At 50.7% G+C, this 18098-nt stretch overlaps 1 protein-coding gene across 1 annotated transcript in view; it reads left to right on the top strand.

Annotated features, from left to right (window-relative positions):
- LOC124038026 (VWFA and cache domain-containing protein 1) overlaps window positions 1-18098 on the top strand; it is a 111817-nt gene that overhangs the window by 61843 nt on the left and 31876 nt on the right. Inside the window, exons 5-8 of the mRNA XM_046353390.1 lie at window positions 14296-14422; window positions 16779-16923; window positions 17183-17399; window positions 17620-17769. Coding sequence (XP_046209346.1) covers window positions 14296-14422; window positions 16779-16923; window positions 17183-17399; window positions 17620-17769 — 639 coding nt within the window. The remainder of the gene's footprint in view (window positions 1-14295; window positions 14423-16778; window positions 16924-17182; window positions 17400-17619; window positions 17770-18098) is intronic.

The raw sequence follows: 18098 nt of genomic DNA on the forward strand, positions 1-18098 counted from the left end.
CTCCTCTTTCTCCCACCTCTCCCCTCCTCTTTCTCCCACTCTCTCCCTCCTCCCCTTCTCCCACTCTCTCCCCTCCTCTTTCTCCCACTCTCTCCCCTCTTTGTCCCTATTTCTCCCTCTCTCCCTCCCTCTTTCTCCCACTCTCTCTCCCTCCTCTCTCTTCCCTCTCTCCCCTCCTCTTTCTCCCACTCTCTCCCCTCCTCTTTCTCCCACTCTCTCCCTCCTCTCTCCCACTCTCTCCCCTCCTCTTTCTCCCACTCTCTCCCCTCCTCTTTCTCCCTCTTTCTCCCTCTCTCCCCTCTTCTCTCCCTCTTTCTCCCCCTCTCTCCCCCTCTCTTTCTCCCACTCTCTCCCCCTCCTCTTTCTCCCCTCTCTTTCTCTCCCACTCTATCCCCTCCTCTCTCTCCCACTCTCCTCCTCTCTTTCTCCCACTCTTTCTCCCCTCCTCTTTCTCCCACTCTCTCCCCTCCTCTTTCTCCCACTCTCTCCCTCCTCTTTCTCCCACTCTCTCCCCTCCTCTTTCTCCCACTCTCTCCCTCCTCTTTCTCCCACTCTCTCCCTCTTTCTCCCTCTCTCCCCCTCTTTCTCCCACTCTCTCCCCTCCTCTTTCTCCCACTCTCTCCCCTCCTTTCTCCCCTCTCTCCCTCCTCTTTCTCCCACTCTCTCCCCTCCTCTTTCTCCCCACTCTCTCCCCTCCTCTTTCTCCCACTCTCTCCCTCCTCTTTCTCCCCACTCTCCCCTCCTCTTTCTCCCCACTCTCTCCCTCCTCTTTCTCCCACTTTCTCCCCTCCTCTTTCTCCCACTCTCTCCCCTCCTCTTTCTCCCTCTTTCTCCCTACTTTCTCCCTCCTCTTTCTCCCCACTCTCTCCCCTCCTCTTTCTCTCCCCTCTCTCTCCCACTTTCTCCCCCCTCCCCTCTTCTCCCACTCTCTCCCCTCCTCTTTCTCCCACTTTCTCCCCTCCTCTTGTCCCCTTCTCTCTTTCTCCCCTCTCTCCCTCCTCTCTTTCTCCCACTCTCTCCTCCTCCTCTTTCTCCCACTCTCTCCCCTCCTCTCTTTCTCCCACTCTCTCCCCTCTCTTTCTCCCTCTCTCCCCCTCCCTCTCTTCCCACTCAATCCCCTTCTCTTTCTCCCACTCTCTCCCTCCTCTTTCTCCCACTCTCTCCCCTTCTCTTTCTCCCACTCTCTCCCCTCCTCTTTCTCCCACTCTCTCCCCTCTTCTCCCACTCTCTCTCTTTCTCCCCTCTTTCTCCCACTCTCTCCCCTCCTCTTTCTCCCACTCTCTCCCCTCCTCTTTCTCCCACTCTCTTCCCTCTCTCCCCTCCTCTCTTCCCACTCTCTCCCCTCCTCTTTCTCCCACTCTCCCTCCCCTCTTTGTCCCTATTCTCCCACTCTCTCCCCTCCTCTTTCTCCCACTCTCTCCCCCTCCTCTCTCTTCCCACTCTCTCCCCTCCTCTTTCTCCCACTCTCTCCCCTCCTCTTTCTCCCCTCTCCCCTCCTCTCTTCCCCTCTCTCCCCTCCTCTTTCTCCCACTCTCTCCCCTCCTCTCCCTTTGTCCCCCTCTTTCTCCCACTCTCTCCTCCTCTCTTTCTCCCACTCTCTCCCCTCCTCTCTTTCTCCCACTCTCTCCCCTCCTCTCTTTCTCCCCTCTCTCCCCTCCTCTCTCTTCCCACTCAATCCCCTCCTCTCTCTTCCCACTCTCTCCCCTCCTCTTTCTCCCACTCTCTCCCCTCCTCTTTCTCCCACTCTCTCCCTCCTCTTTCTCCCACTCTCTCCCTCCTCTTTCTCCCACTCTCTCCCCTCCTCTTTCTCCCACTCTCTCCCCTCCTCTTTCTCCCACTCTCTCCCCTCCTCTTTCTCCCACTCTCTCCCCTCCTCTTTCTCCCACTCTCTCCCCTCCTCTTTCTCCCCACTCTCTCCCCTCCTCTTTCTCCCACTCTCTCCCCTCCTCTTTCTCCCCACTCTCTCCCCTCCTCTTTCTCCCACTTTCTCCCCTCCTCTTTCTCCCACTCTCTCCCCTCCTCTTTCTCCCACTTTCTCCCCTCCTCTTTCTCCCCCACTCTCTCCCCTCCTCTTTCTCCCTCTTTCTCCCTACTTTCTCCCCTCTCTCTCCCCCCACTTTCTCCCCTCCTCTCTCCCCTCCTCTTTCTCCCACTCTCTCCCCTCTTCTCCCACTCTCTCCCCTCCTCTTTCTCCCACTCTTTCTCCCACTCTCTCCCCTCCTCTTTCTCCCACTCTCTCCCCTCCTCTTTCTCCCACTCTCTCCCCTTCTCTTTCTCCCACTCTCTCCTCTCTCTTCCCACTCTCTCCCCTCCTCTTTCTCCATTCTCTCCCCTCCTCTTTCGCCATTCTCTTCCCTCCTCTTTCTCCCATTCTCTTCCCTCCTCTTTCTCCCACTCTCTCCCCTCCTCTTTCTCCCACTCTCTCCCCTCCTCTTCTCCCACTCTCTCCCCTCTTTCTCCCACTCTCTCCCCTCCTCTTTCTCCCACTCTCTCCCCTCCTCTTTCTCCCACTCTCTCCCCTCCTCTTTCTCCCACTCTCTCCCCTCCTCTTTCTCCCACTCTCTCCCCTCCTCTCTCTTCCCACTCTCTCCCCTCCTCTTTCTCCCACTCTCTTCCCTCCTCTTTCTCCCCTCCTCTCTTCCCACTCTCTCCCCTCCTCTTTCTCCCACTCTCTCCCCCCTCTTTGTCCCTATTTTCCCACTCTCTCCCCTCCTCTTTCTCCACTCTCTCCCCTCCTCTCTCTTCCCCTCTCTCCCCTCCTCTTTCTCCCACTCTCTCCCTCCTCTTTCTCCCACTCTCCCTCCTCTCTTCCCACTCTCTCCCCTCCTCTTTCTCCACTCTCTCTCTCCCTCCTCTTTGTCCCTCTTTTCCCCTCTCTCCCCTCCTCTCTTTCCCCCCTCTCTCCCCTCCTCTCTTTCTCCCACTCTCTCCCCTCCTCTCTTTCTCCCACTCTCTCCCCTCCTCTCTCTTCCCACTCAATCCCCTCCTCTCTCTTCCCACTCTCCCTCCTCTTTCTCCCACTTCTCCCACTCTCTCCCCCCTCCCTTCTCTCCCCTCCTCTTTCTCCCACTCTCTCCCCTCCTCTTTCTCCCACTCTCTCCCCTCCTCTTTCTCCCACTCTCTCCCCTTCTCTTTCTCCCACTCTCTCCCTCTCTCTTCCCACTCTCTCCCCTCCTCTTTCTCCCAATCTCTCCCCTCCTCTTTCTCCATTCTCTCCCCTCCTCTTCTCCCATTCTCTTCCCTCCTCTTTCTCCCACTCTCTCCCCTCCTCTTTCTCCCACTCTCTCCCCTCCTCTTTCTCCCCACTCTCTCCCCTCCTCTTTCTCCCACTCTCTCCCCCTCTTTCTCCCCTCTCTCCCCTCCTCTCTCTTCCCATCTCTCCCCTCCTCTTTCTCCCCTCTTTCTCCCTACTTTCTCCCCTCCTCTTTCTCCCCACTTTCTCCCCTCCTCTTTCTCCCCTCCTCTTTCTCCCACTCTCTCCCCTCTTCTCCCACTCTCTCCCCTCCTCTTTCTCCCTCCTCTTTCTCCCTCCTCTCTCCCTCCTCTTTCTCCCACTCTCTCCCCTCCTCTTTCTCCCACTCTCTCCCCTCCTCTTTCTCCCACTCTCTCCCCTCCTCTTTCTCCCACTCTCTCCCCTTCTCTTTCTCCCACTCTCTCCCCTTCTCTTTCTCCCACTCTCTCCCCTCTCTCTTCCCACTCTCTCCCCTCCTCTTTCTCCCAATCTCTCCCCTCCTCTTTCTCCATTCTCTTCCCTCCTCTTTCTCCCCACTTTCTCCCCTCCTCTTTCTCCCCTCCCTCCTCTTTCTCCCCTCCTCTTTCTCCCCTCCTCTTTCTCCCACTCTCTCCCCTCCTCTTTCTCCCCTCCTCTTTCTCCCAGTCTCTCCCCTCCTCTTTCTCCTCCTCTCTCCCCTCCTCTTTCTCCCCCTCTCTCCCCTCCTCTTTCTCCCACTCCTCTCCCCTCCTCTTTCTCCCTCTCTCTCCCCTCCTCTTTCTCCCCTCTCTCCCCTCCTCTTTCTCCCCACTCTCTCTCCCCCTCTTTCTCCCCTCTCTCCCCTCTTTCTCCCTCTCTCTCCCCTCCTCTTTCTCCCCTCTCTCCCCTCCTCTTTCCCTCCCACTCTCTCCCCTCCTCTTTCCCTCTCTCCCTCTCTCCCTCCTTCTCCCCTCCTCTTTCTCCCTCCTCTTTCTCCCCTCCTCTTTCTCCCCTCCTCTTTCTCCCCTCCTCTTTCTCCCCTCCTCTTTCTCCCCTCCTCTTTCTCCCCTCCTCTTTCTCCCCTCCTCTTTCTCCCCTCCTCTTTCTCCCCTCCTCTTTCTCCCCTCCTCTTTCTCCCCTCCTCTTTCTCCCACTCTCTCCCCTCCTCTTTCTCCCACTCTCTCCCCTTCTCTTTCTCCCCTCTCTCCTCTCTCTTCCCACTCTCTCCTCTCTCTTCCCCTCTCTCCCCTCCTCTTTCTCCCACTCTCTCCCCTCCTCTTTCTCCCCTCTCTCCCCTCCTCTTTCTCCCACTCTCTCCCCTCCTCTTTCTCCCACTCTCTCCCCCCTCTTTCTCCCCTCCTCTTTCTCCCCTCTTTCTCCCACTCTCTCCCCTTCTCTTTCTCCCACTCTCTCCTCTCTCTTCCCACTCTCTCCTCTCTCTTCCCACTCTCTCCCCTCCTCTTTCTCCCACTCTCTCTCCCCCCTTTCTCTCACTCTCTCCCCTCCTCTTTCTCTCACTCTCTCCCCTCCTCTTTCTCTCACTCTCTCCCCTCCTCTTTCTCTCACTCTCTCCCCTCCTCTTTCTCTCACTCTCTCCCCTCCTCTTTCTCCCACTCTCTCCCCTCCTCTTTCTCCCACTCTCTCCAATCCTCTTTCTCCCACTCTCTCTCTTTTGATCGAAGAATAGTGATTTTGTTTAATGCGCTGAAAATTCTGACATAATTTTTCTTTTAAATCCCCCTCCCTCGATCTCTGTTCTGCTTCTCCATTCAGTAAGAGGATGTTTAAAAATAGAAACAATCATTCTACATCAGGGGGCTTTGTCGAGCCTTGCCATACGCCCCTGTTGCACCGCTGTTAGCCAATCACGCAAAATCACAACCGGACGTGATTGACGTCATACATTTTGACCTCGGCACCTGAACACTCCCAGTCGACATCCACACTCCAAACAAACCACAACGAGAGCGCTATGATTGCGGTTAGACGTTATGTTAGTTTATGACCATTGCCGACTGTACTGAAGCAGCTGCAGCGTTTGCCTCAATTATTTTTTACTTCTAATCCCACTCTCGCTAATGTCATTTCTTTTTTCGGTCTCGGTGTGGAAACACTGGCAAAGCCAACCGCTCTCTCTCACTCACACACACACACTAACCCTTCCTCTGTTAGGACTGTAGAAACTCTTTAACAGCCCCCTTCTCTTACCTGCCTCCGTCTCTCGCACCCTCTCCGTCCAAATTCACGGCAGCTCCACCTCTGAACAGATTAGGATGATTCATCGTCGTCCCCCAGAGTTTATTTCCCCAAGGCAGCCATCAGGAGTTCATGTTACCACCAGGCCTCCATTTCTCAGGCTGTCTTGACCTCAAGCCTCTAGCATTCATCGTCCCCATTTGTCTCGACCCAGTCTAAACAACCAGGAGGAGGAGCAGGAGCAGGCAGATTACCCAGAGGAGGACTGAGAGGATGGTTAGGAGCGAGAAGAGGACAAAGACTGTAATAGAGGAAAGAGAGAGGGAATAAATGACCGGGGGGAGCAAGAGAAGGGAGGGAATAAATGACTGGGGGGAGCAAGAGAAGGGAGGGAATAAATGACTGGGGGGAGCAAGAGAAGGAGGGAATAAATGGAATAAATGACTGGGGGAGCAAGAGAAGGGAGGAATAAATGGAATAAATGACTGGGGGAGCAAGAGAAGGAGTGAATAAATGGAATAAATGACTGGGGGAGCATGAGGAGGGAGGGAATAAATGACTGGGGAGAGCAAGAGAAGGGAGGGAATAAATGACTGGGGGAGCAAGAGAAGGGAGGGAATAAATGACTGGGGGAGCAATAGAAGGGAGGGAATAAATGACTGGGGAGAGCAAGAGAAGGGAGGGAATAAATGACTGGGGGAGCAAGAGAAGGGAGGAATAAATGACTGGGGGGAGCAAGAGAAGGGAGGGAATAAATGGAATAAATGACTGGGGGAGCAAGAGAAGGGAGGAATAAATGACTGGGGGGAGCAAGAGAAGGGAGGGAATAAATGACTGGGGAGAGCAAGAGAAGGGAGGGAATAAATGACTTGGGGAGCAAGAGAAGGGAGGGAATAAATGACTGGGGGAGCAAGAGAAGGGAGGGAATAAATGACTGGGGGGAGCAAGAGAAGGGAGGGAATAAATGACTGGGGGGCAAGAGGAGGGAGGGAATAAATGACTGGGGGGGAGCAAGAGAAGGGAGCGAATAAATGACTGGGGGAGCAAGAGAAGGGAGGAATAAATGACTGGGGGGAGCAAGAGGAGGGAGGAATAAATGACTGGGGGAGCAAGAGGAGGGAGGGAATAAATGACTGGGGGAGCAAGAGAAGGGAGGGAATAAATGACTGGGGGAGCAAGAGAAGGAGGGAATAAATGACTGGGGGGAGCAAGAGAAGGGAGGGAATAAATGACTGGGGGAGCAAGAGAAGGGAGGGAATAAATGACTGGGGGAGCAAGAGAAGGGAGGGAATAAATGGAATAAATGACTGGGGGAGCAAGAGAAGGAGGGAATAAATGACTGGGGGAGCAAGAGAAGGGAGGGAATAAATGACTGGGGGAGCAAGAGAAGGAGGAATAAATGACTGGGGAGAGCAAGAGAATGGAGGGAATAAATGACTGGGGGGAGCAAGAGAAGGGAGGGAATAAATGGAATAAATGACTGGGGGAGCAAGAGAAGGGAGCGAATAAATGGAATAAATGACTGGGGGAGCAAGAGAAGGGAGGGAGTAAATGGAATAAATGACTGGGGGAGCAAGAGAAGGAGGGAATAAATGACTGGGGGAGCAAGAGAAGGGAGGGAATAAATGACTGGGGAGAGCAAGAGAATGGAGGGAATAAATGACTGGGGGAGCAAGAGAAGGGAGGGAATAAATGACTGGGGGAGCAAGAGAAGGGAGGGAATAAATGACTGGGGAGAGCAAGAGAATGGAGGGAATAAATGACCGGGGGAGCAAGAGAAGGAGGGAATAAATGACTGGGGGAGCAAGAGAATGGAGGGAATAAATGACTGGGGAGAGCAAGAGAATGGAGGGAATAAATGACTGGGGGAGCAAGAGAAGGGAGGGAATAAATGACTGGGGGAGCAAGAGAAGGGAGTGAATAAATGGAATAAATGACTGGGGGAGCAAGAGAAGGGAGGGAATAAATGACTGGGGGAGCAAGAGAAGGAGGGAATAAATGACTGGGGGAGCAAGAGAAGGAGGGAATAAATGACTGGGGAGAGCAAGAGAAGGGAGGGAATAAATGACTGGGGGAGCAAGAGAAGGGAGGGAATAAATGACTGGGGGAGCAAGAGAAGGGAGGGAATAAATGACTGGGGGAGCAAGAGAAGGGAGGGAATAAATGGAATAAATGACTGGGGGAGCAAGAGAAGGGAGCGAATAAATGGAATAAATGACTGGGGGAGCAAGAGAAGGGAGGGAATAAATGACTGGGGGAGCAAGAGAAGGGAGGGAATAAATGACTGGGGGGAGCAAGAGAAGGGAGGGAATAAATGACTGGGGGAGCAAGAGGAGGGAGGAATAAATGACTGGGGGGGAGCAAGAGAAGGGAGCGAATAAATGACTGGGGGAGCAAGAGAAGGGAGGGAATAAATGACTGGGGGAGCAAGAGGAGGGAGGGAATAAATGACTGGGGGAGCAAGAGGAGGGAGGGAATAAATGACTGGGGGAGCAAGAGAAGGGAGGGAATAAATGACTGGGGGAGCAAGAGAAGGGAGGGAATAAATGACTGGGGGAGCAAGAGAAGGGAGGGAATAAATGACTGGGGGAGCAAGAGAAGGGAGGGAATAAATGACTGGGGGAGCAAGAGAAGGGAGGGAATAAATGGAATAAATGACTGGGGGGAGCAAGAGAAGGGAGGGAATAAATGACTGGGGGAGCAAGAGAAGGGAGGGAATAAATGACTGGGGAGAGCAAGAGAATGGAGGGAATAAATGACTGGGGGGAGCAAGAGAAGGAGGGAATAAATGGAATAAATGACTGGGGGAGCAAGAGAAGGAGCGAATAAATGGAATAAATGACTGGGGGAGCAAGAGAAGGGAGGGAATAAATGGAATAAATGACTGGGGGAGCAAGAGAAGGGAGGGAATAAATGACTGGGGGAGCAAGAGAAGGGAGGGAATAAATGACTGGGGAGAGCAAGAGAATGGAGGGAATAAATGACTGGGGGAGCAAGAGAAGGGAGGGAATAAATGACTGGGGAGAGCAAGAGAATGGAGGGAATAAATGACCGGGGGAGCAAGAGAAGGGAGGGAATAAATGACTGGGGGAGCAAGAGAATGGAGGGAATAAATGACTGGGGAGAGCAAGAGAATGGAGGGAATAAATGACTGGGGGAGCAAGAGAAAGGGAGGGAATAAATGACTGGGGGAGCAAGAGAAGGGAGTGAATAAATGGAATAAATGACTGGGGGAGCAAGAGAAGGGAGGGAATAAATGACTGGGGGAGCAAGAGAAGGGAGGGAATAAATGACTGGGGGAGCAAGAGAAGGGAGGGAATAAATGACTGGGGAGAGCAAGAGAATGGAGGGAATAAATGACTGGGGGGAGCAAGAGAAGGGAGGGAATAAATGACTGGGGAGAGCAAGAGAATGGAGGGAATAAATGACCGGGGGGAGCAAAGAGAAGGGAGGGAATAAATGACTGGGGGAGCAAGAGAATGGAGGGAATAAATGACTGGGGAGAGCAAGAGAATGGAGGGAATAAATGACTGGGGGGAGCAAGAGAAAGGGAGGGAATAAATGACTGGGGGGAGCAAGAGAAGGGAGTGAATAAATGGAATAAATGACTGGGGGAGCAAGAGAAGGGAGGGAATAAATGACTGGGGGAGCAAGAGAAGGGAGGGAATAAATGACTGGGGGAGCAAGAGAAGGGAGGGAATAAATGACTGGGGAGAGCAAGAGAAGGGAGGGAATAAATGACTGGGGGAGCAAGAGAAGGGAGGGAATAAATGACTGGGGGAGCAAGAGAAGGGAGGGAATAAATGACTGGGGGGAGCAAGAGAAGGGAGGGAATAAATGGAATAAATGACTGGGGGAGCAAGAGAAGGGAGCGAATAAATGGAATAAATGACTGGGGGGAGCAAGAGAAGGGAGGGAATAAATGGAATAAATGACTGGGGGAGCAAGAGAAGGGAGCGAATAAATGGAATAAATGACTGGGGGAGCAATAGAAGGGAGCGAATAAATGGAATAAATGACTGGGGGAGCAAGAGAAGGGAGGGAATAAATGGAATAAATGACTGGGGGATCAAGAGAAGGGAGCGAATAAATGGAATAAATGACTGGGGGAGCATGAGGAGGGAGGGAATAAATGGAATAAATGACTGGGGGGAGCAAGAGAAGGGAGCGAATAAATGGAATAAATGACTGGGGGAGCAAGAGAAGGGAGCGAATAAATGGAATAAATGACTGGGGGAGCAAGAGAAGGGAGCGAATAAATGGAATAAATGACTGGGGGAGCAAGAGAAGGGAGCGAATAAATGGAATAAATGACTGGGGGAGCATGAGGAGGAGGGAATAAATGGAATAAATGACTGGGGGAGCAAGAGAAGGGAGCGAATAAATGGAATAAATGACTGGGGGAGCATGAGGAGGGAGGGAATAAATGGAATAAATGACTGGGGGAGCAAGAGAAGGGAGCGAATAAATGGAATAAATGACTGGGGGAGCAAGAGGAGGGAGGGAATAAATGACTGGGGGAGCAAGAGAAGGGAGGGAATAAATGGAATAAATGACTGGGGGGAGCAAGAGAAGGGAGCGAATAAATGGAATAAATGACTGGGGGAGCATGAGGAGGGAGGGAATAAATGGAATAAATGACTGGGGGGAGCATGAGGAGGGAGGGAATAAATGGAATAAATGACTGGGGGGAGCAAGAGAAGGGAGCGAATAAATGGAATAAATGACTGGGGGAGCATGAGGAGGGAGGGAATAAATGGAATAAATGACTGGGGGAGCATGAGGAGGGAGGGAATAAATGACTGGGGGAGCAAGAGAAGGGAGGGAATAAATTGAATAAATGACTGGGGGAGCAAGAGAAGGGAGCGAATAAATGGAATAAATGACTGGGGGAGCATGAGGAGGGAGGGAATAAATGGAATAAATGACTGGGGGAGCATGAGGAGGGAGGGAATAAATGGAATAAATGACTGGGGGAGCAAGAGAAGGGAGCGAATAAATGGAATAAATGACTGGGGGAGCATGAGGAGGAGGGAATAAATGGAATAAATGACTGGGGGAGCATGAGGAGGGAGGGAATAAATGGAATAAATGACTGGGGGAGCATGAGGAGGGAGGGAATAAATGGAATAAATGACTGGGGGAGCAAGAGAAGGGAGCGAATAAATGGAATAAATGACTGGGGGAGCATGAGGAGGGAGGGAATAAATGGAATAAATGACTGGGGGAGCATGAGGAGGGAGGGAATAAATGACTGGGGGAGCAAGAGAAGGAGGGAATAAATGGAATAAATGACTGGGGGAGCAAGAGAAGGGAGCGAATAAATGGAATAAATGACTGGGGGAGCATGAGGAGGGAGGGAATAAATGGAATAAATGACTGGGGGAGCATGAGGAGGGAGGGAATAAATGGAATAAATGACTGGGGGAGCATGAGGAGGGAGCGAATAAATGGAATAAATGACTGGGGGGAGCATGAGGAGGGAGGGAATAAATGGAATAAATGACTGGGGGGAGCATGAGGAGGGAGGGAATAAATGACTGGGGGGAGCAAGAGAAGGGAGGGAATAAATGACTGGGGGGAGCAAGAGAATGGAGGGAATAAATGACCGGGGGGAGCAAGAGAAGGGAGGGAATAAATGAGGGCAGGAAGAGGTGAGCGATGGCACCGGTTGTAGCCAATACGAAGAAGGTGTTGGGTGACGTTTCACATCTGGTTTTTCCCCGGGACTCGTCCTTTCCTTCTGCTTTCCTTCCTCATCTCCTCTGACACACCCCTTTCTCTGTGGCGGTTCCCACGTCGCTCTGGTTCTTGTTCTCCTCACCTCCTCTGACACACCCATTTCTCTGTGGCGGTTCCCACGTCACTCCGGGCACTGCTTCCATGCGAGTGCGGTTAGTTTCCCAACCCCGCCCAGTGGACACATTAACCCCTCTGCACTTAGCCAAAGTGTCAGTGAGCTGTGAGGAGGGGGGCCGGGAATGGGAAGTGTGATTGAGTAATGAGTGCGGATGGAGGGGTTCGAGGAAACGGCGCTCCCTCAGCCTGTCGTCTATGTGGTTCTAGTGTTTTCTAAACACCGGTGGCGGGATTAAGTGCTGGCAGCCGAGCCGATGTATACATACTCTTTTATAGACGGTCACCATCCCAAGTGGTTCCTGTTTATACAGGAAGAGATGGATGAAGTGGCCTAGAGCGCAGATGTATGGCAAGCTGGCGCGCCTATGCTCAGTAACCGCAGGAAATAGTAGCCGTAGGAAATGCTAGCGTGCCGCTAACCCATATCCATTCCCGTGTCCTAGCATGTTGTAGTGTCGTGTTGGTCTGTGGGTACTCGGTGTTCATGTTGTTGACTCTGTATGGTTAGTGTTGTAGCTAGCTCTGACCTGTCGCGGCCAAATGATTTCAACGGTGACATGTTTGTGGTTATCTAGCTTCCTTGACACACACACACACACGTTTCTATTGACACAGTGATGGAAAAAGTACCCAATTGTCATACTTGAGTAAAAGTAAAGATACCTTAATAGAAAATGACTCAAGTAAAATACTACTTGAGTAAAAGTCTAAAAGTATTTGGTTTGAAATATACTTAAGTGTCAAAAGTAAAAGTGTAAATCATTTCAAATTTCTTGTATTAAAGCAAACTTTCTCCAACACTCAGACATAATTTACAAACAACGCATTTGTGTTTAGTGAGTCCTCCAGATCAGAGGCAGTAGGGATGACCAGGGATGTTCTCTGTTTAGTGAGTTCTCCAGATCAGAGGCAGTAGGGATGACCAGGGATGTTCTCTGTTTAGTGAGTCCTCCAGATCAGAGGCAGTAGGGATGACCAGGGATGTTCTCTGTTTAGTGAGTCCTCCAGATCAGAGGCAGTAGAGATGACCAGGGATGTTCTCTGTTTAGTGAGTCCTCCAGATCAGAGGCAGTAGAGATGACCAGGGATGTTCTCTGTTTAGTGAGTCCTCCAGATCAGAGGCAGTAGGGATGACCAGGGATGATCTCTGTTTAGTGAGTCCTCCAGATCAGAGGCAGTAGGGATGAGCAGGGATGTTCTCTGTTTAGTGAGTCCTCCAGATCAGAGACAGTAGGGATGACCAGGGATGTTCTCTGTTTAGTGAGTCCTCCAGATCAGAGACAGTAGGGATGACCAGGGATGTTCTCTGTTTAGTGAGTCCTCCAGATCAGAGGCAGTAGGGATGACCAGGGATGTTCTCTGTTTAGTGAGTCCTCCAGATCAGAGGCAGTAGGGATGACCAGGGATGTTCTCTTGATGATTGTGTGAATTGGACCATGTTCCTGTCCTGCTAAACATTCCAAACGTAGCGAGTACTTTTACATGTCAGGGGAAATGTATGGAGTAAAAACTACATTTTCTTTCAAAGTAAATACAGATACCAAAAAAGACTACGTAAGTAGTACTTGAAAGTATTTTTTTACTTAAGTACTTTACACCACTGGACACGGGTTCAGGAATCTGTCTCTATTTGTGTCTCTCCCGCTCTCTTCTCCTACTTTTCTCTCTTTCTCTCTCCTCCCCCCAGAGAGGAAGCTGCAGGGTTTGTGATCTGATCTCTCTGAGGATTCTGCCGTCTCCTCTGACCCAATAAGTCTGTTTAGACGGCCGCTTTGGCCTTGTTCCCTGGCAGATGCTGCCGTTATATCAGCCTGCAGTGCAGCAGTACAACGATCCAGTAAAAGTTGGTGTTATGTCAGCCTTTATCTGTTGCTAGTTGGAAATCTTAAATTCTCTTTATCTATTTAAAATCACTTTTTGTTGATGCTCTGAGCGAAAAGGTTTGGCTTAAAATAGCTCGGCCTTGTGTTGTCGTGTGTTGCATGCCAACGGCCCCTTGTATGACTACTAAGAGCACACACTATAGTGAAACGATTAAAAAACGTCTCGGTTATACAGCAGGAATAAGTAGTTTAGTCTGATATCCTGTGGGACACATGCACCCTGGGATTGTGAGTTTATGCGGGGCCTGATAGGATGTGAGCTGGAACTCACCTTACACACACAGACTAGAGGAGATATGGAAAGCTTCGCCATCTACCAGTGGACTCTGACTGGTGTCTGAGAGACCAGAATGAATCCCCTCCGTAGGACAATTCATTTGAAAAAGTGGGTGAAGGAGAGAGAAATGATAGACCTGAAAGGAGCTCTTTGCTTTGTTTTGCAAAACTTCATCTCCCAGAATATTCCCTCCAATTTTGCACTGTATCAACCCTACCTCTCTCTCAGGATCTCTCGCTCGCATGCTCTCTCTCTCTCAGGATGGCTGTCTCTCTCTCTCGCATGCTCTCTCTCTCTCTCTCTCTCTCTCTCTCTCTCTCTCTCTCTCTCTCTCTCTCTCTCTCTCTCTCTCTCTCTCTCTCTCTCTCTCTCTCTCTCTCTCTCTCTCTCTCTCTCTCTCATGCTCTCTCTCTCTCTCTCTCAGGATGGCTCTCTCTCTCTCTCTCTCTCTCTCTCTCTCTCTCTCGCATGCTCTCTCTCTCTCTCTCTCAGGATGGCTCTCTCTCTCTCTCGCATGCTCTCTCTCTCTCAGGATGGCTCTCTCTCTCTCTCGCATGCTCTCTCTCTCTCTCTCTCTCTCTCTCTCTCTCTCTCTCTCTCTCTCTCTCTCTCTCTCGCATGCTCTCTCTCTCTCTCTCTCTCTCTCGCATGCTCTCTCTCTCAGGATGGCTCTCTCTCTCTCTCGCATGCTCTCTCTCTCAGGATGGCTCTCTCTCTCGCATGCTCTCTCTCTCGCATGCTCTCTCTCTCAGGATGGCTCTCTCTCTCGCATGCTCTCTCTCTCAGGATGGCTCTCTCTCAGGATGGCTCTCTCTCAGGATCTCTGAGTATTAATCCTACCTACCGTTTTACAAAACTGACCTCTCTCTCTGCTCCTCTCTCCTCTGTAGTGTTGGCAGATAACCTGAAGTCCAACCCGGGCATCAAGTGGCAGTACTTCAGCTCAGAGGAGGGCATCTTCACTGTGTTCCCCGCCCACAAGTTCCACTGCAAGGGCAACTACGAGCACCGCTGCAGGTACTGTCACGCTAGCAGACCAGCAACACTATCACACAGCATCACTCAGAGAAACAGCACAGTCAACTAGCCCAAAGCACACGGGCAAGAATGGAGTCATTATTGTAACAGTAAATCCTCACTGACTGCACATTCCTCACACATTTCACTTTTTGCTGGGCCACATCAAGGATATTGCTCTTGACTCTCCAAGATGGTCACCTCCTGGGCAAAGAGGAAACGGAAAAGCACTCTTCTTCTATTCCACCTCCTCCCTCTCCTTTGTTCCTGTGTGGCGCAGTGAAGAGGACATGTAAATAGTATTTATCCTCTGCTCTTGGGTTGTTGGGGTTTCCTCTCCTCTCTGAGAAGGACAGACTCCCTGACCACAAATGCCCTTGATGCCCCGGGCAGGAATGTGTTCTGAGACCAGTGAAGACCACTGGAATCTCTCACCAACTGTTGTGGTTTCTCTGGCTTAGCCTGTTGAAAGACATCTCTCTCTTCTCTCTCGTGTCTCTGTCGGTGTCTCGCTCTCTTTCTCTCCCCAAATACGCAAAGGCCAGTGTCTCGCAACCAGCCAGCTGGCGTTCAGCGATGAGAAAAATGAGGTCGCCCTCACCCTGGCTGGCTACAAAGACAAGTGTGGACTAAAGACCAGAACCACCAAGACTGTCATTCTGACCGTCTTTACATTTTGCAATTTCAATATCTTAATTTCAATAGAAACCTTTCCCTGAGTTTTCCTAAATACGTGTTTTCTACACTCTAACAATACTTTGAAACAAATATCATAAAGACATTCTGAGCATTCCTACCGAAAAGGTCAAAATGACATATGCATATTTAACAGCAGAATAGCAGGGCCTCGGCGAGTACCAACAGCTGCCAATCTAACATTTGAATATACACAATCGCAAAGAAATCCATTCGTATTTTGTTCCAGAAAGGTCATAAAATACCATTTATTTCAAAATAACAAAAGAGCTTGTTTTGAGTTGTGTTTGTCTCCGCTTCATAGCCAAGGCTATATGGCTTTGCTATTCCAGTGAAATCAGCTTGTTCATTTAGCAGACCCGACGCGACTATATTCCCCTGACCTACTACTGTCAACACACACATTTTACAGTAAGAATATAATGGAACATAACAGAATTAAATAAAGGCTGTTGCTGATTGTCGCCAGTACGAGGGACTCGCTGAGCTTATTCCAGGAAAAAGTCCTATTTTGAAACCCAGCACATCCGCACAATTTCGACAGTTGTTTGGGAGAACAAGGTGAATTCGTTTACCGTAGAATCTGCTCTTTCCTGCTATCGCAATCGTTTCCTTTCGCCGGTGCACGCTGCATCATCAGTCTCTTCATTCTCAATTTGACAATATCTTGTCACCCATCAGACTAGTGTCTACTTAGATGGTACAATGATTCCATGTGTTTTGCTTGATTTTGTCACACACTGAAATTGGGGAAACATTTTAAATTTTAGCAACCAGATCGTTTTCTACTGCCCAACTCGGCCGTTGTTGATTCTGCTTGGGAGGAGATGACCAGCACTCTGAGTGACGCTGATGGGAAAGAGGGAGGGTGCAGCCTACCCATCTGACGGTAGAAGACGATAGAAGACGGGCGGACTGTCTTTTGTTGTGGAAAAGGAAGGCTGCATAATCAGAATACGACTTTGTATGGGCCCAAAAACACACACACGCCATAAAAATGGGGAAACACGATCATTCCACTATTACTGCAGATACTATGGACATTTTCAGCAATTACAATGCAAAACAAATCTACACGTAGCTGATTTTAATAGGAAAATACAACTGATGCCTTTCGGTCACTTCAGCTCTAGACTAGGTTTGTCCAACACACACGGGTTTGGCAATAGGGAGCTTGACAAAAGGGTGGTGATGGTTGGAAAGGCGTTGGCGGTGCCTCCCAAAAGCAACAGTAGTCCTGGGAAGAGGATCTCTTGTGAAAACAGTGTGCGGAGGGCTCAGGGCAGCCGGAGGTAGAGGGGACAGCCCTGGGAACTTTCGGTTCAGCTCAGGCCACCGTGAAGCAGTGGGGATATAAGAGTGGGGATATAAGAGTGGGGATATAAGAGTGGGGATATAAGAGTGGGGATATAAGGGATAGGGTTACCAGCCGGGGCTCAATAAAACACCATTCTAAACAGATTATTGTGTTTGTGTATGTTTTTGAGTGGGATTGTGTTGAGTGTATGTGACAGATCTGTGTGTACGGGTATGTGCGGCGCGTGTGTGTGTGCCATGTGTGTGCTCATCGCGTGTGTGTGTGTGCCGTGTGTGTCCTCATCACGCGTGTGTGTGTGTGTGTGTGTGTGTGTGTGTGTGTGCCGTGTGTGTGTTCTCGCAGGCCAGTGTACGTGTCGGCGGTGCGGCCCCAATCGAAACACATCGTGGTGATCATCGATCACGGCGTGACCATTACAGACACACAGCTGCAGATCGCCAGAGACGCTGCGCTCGTCGTCCTCAGCTCCGTCGACGAGCATGACAAGGTGAGGAGCTTCTTCTTCTTCTTCTGATTTGATTACACATTCCTAACTTCCTGCCCTGCCCCAATTCCCCTTCACCACCCCCCGACCCCCCCATTATCCCCGTGAAAAGTCATCCATATTCGCTCTCCTCTCCCTCTGACACTAAGAACTACATATGCCCATTGAGGACAATCTTCATCTCAGAAGTTTCTGTCGTTCGAATGCGTCTGTGATTAAGGCTAAGGTGCGTGTCCGTCTTTGTTTCCCTCTTCCCCCCCAGGTCTCGATCCTGTCCTCAGCGGAGGCGGTGCGGTCCTGTTCGCTGGACCCGTGCTATAAGAGCTACCTGTCTCCTGCCACCAGCGAGACCAAGAGGAAGATGAGCACCTTCGTCAACAACCTCAAGGCTTCCGACAGTCCTACCCTGCACGCACTGGGCTTCCAAAAGGCCTTCCAGCTGCTCCGGAACACCAGCAATATCACCCGCCAACTCACCAGTAAGAACAGGGCACCATGGGAAATGCAGTCTTTAGCACTGGCTTGTTCTATAGGAAATGGCAATTTGTTATTTGTCAACACTTGTGGCAATGTATTTGTAAAAAAAAAATATTTAAAAAATGGTTGAAATAAATGTGACTCGAGTTCAATAATTTGTGAGTTGAAGGGTTCATGAACAAGGACGTGTGTAATTACTTTTTTTGTGTGTGTACCTGTCAGATACGGACATGGTGATCATCTACCTGTCGTCTGGCATCACGTCCCGAGACGCGTCGGAGCACGAGAAGAGGGACACCCTGCGCGTGGTCAAAGAGGAGAACCGTCACCTCAACAACTCAGTCATGATCCTCACCTACGCCCTCATGAACGGTAGGGACCCTCCACCACGCACGGTCGGCCTGTGGTCGAAATCGCACCTGTCTACGGTCAGGAAATCACATGGAGATTCGCTCAGTCAAGAGAAAAGGACATGTCATGGTTATGACCGAACGCGTCACGGGTGGTTTTACAATTGGAATTCAGAATCCAGTATGTTTTGTAATGTGACCAACATACCAATTCATGATCAGTAGTAGATTTTTGTGTCATGGGTGCTATTGCTGGACCTACCCAGCTGGATGGGGGAGGAGGAAGGTGTGAGAGGGGATGAGGGGGGGGGGATGTTTGTGTCATGGGTGCTATTGCTGGACCTACCCACC

This window comes from Oncorhynchus gorbuscha, linkage group LG06 (assembly GCF_021184085.1).
Source record: "Oncorhynchus gorbuscha isolate QuinsamMale2020 ecotype Even-year linkage group LG06, OgorEven_v1.0, whole genome shotgun sequence".
Lineage (NCBI taxonomy): Eukaryota > Metazoa > Chordata > Actinopteri > Salmoniformes > Salmonidae > Oncorhynchus > Oncorhynchus gorbuscha.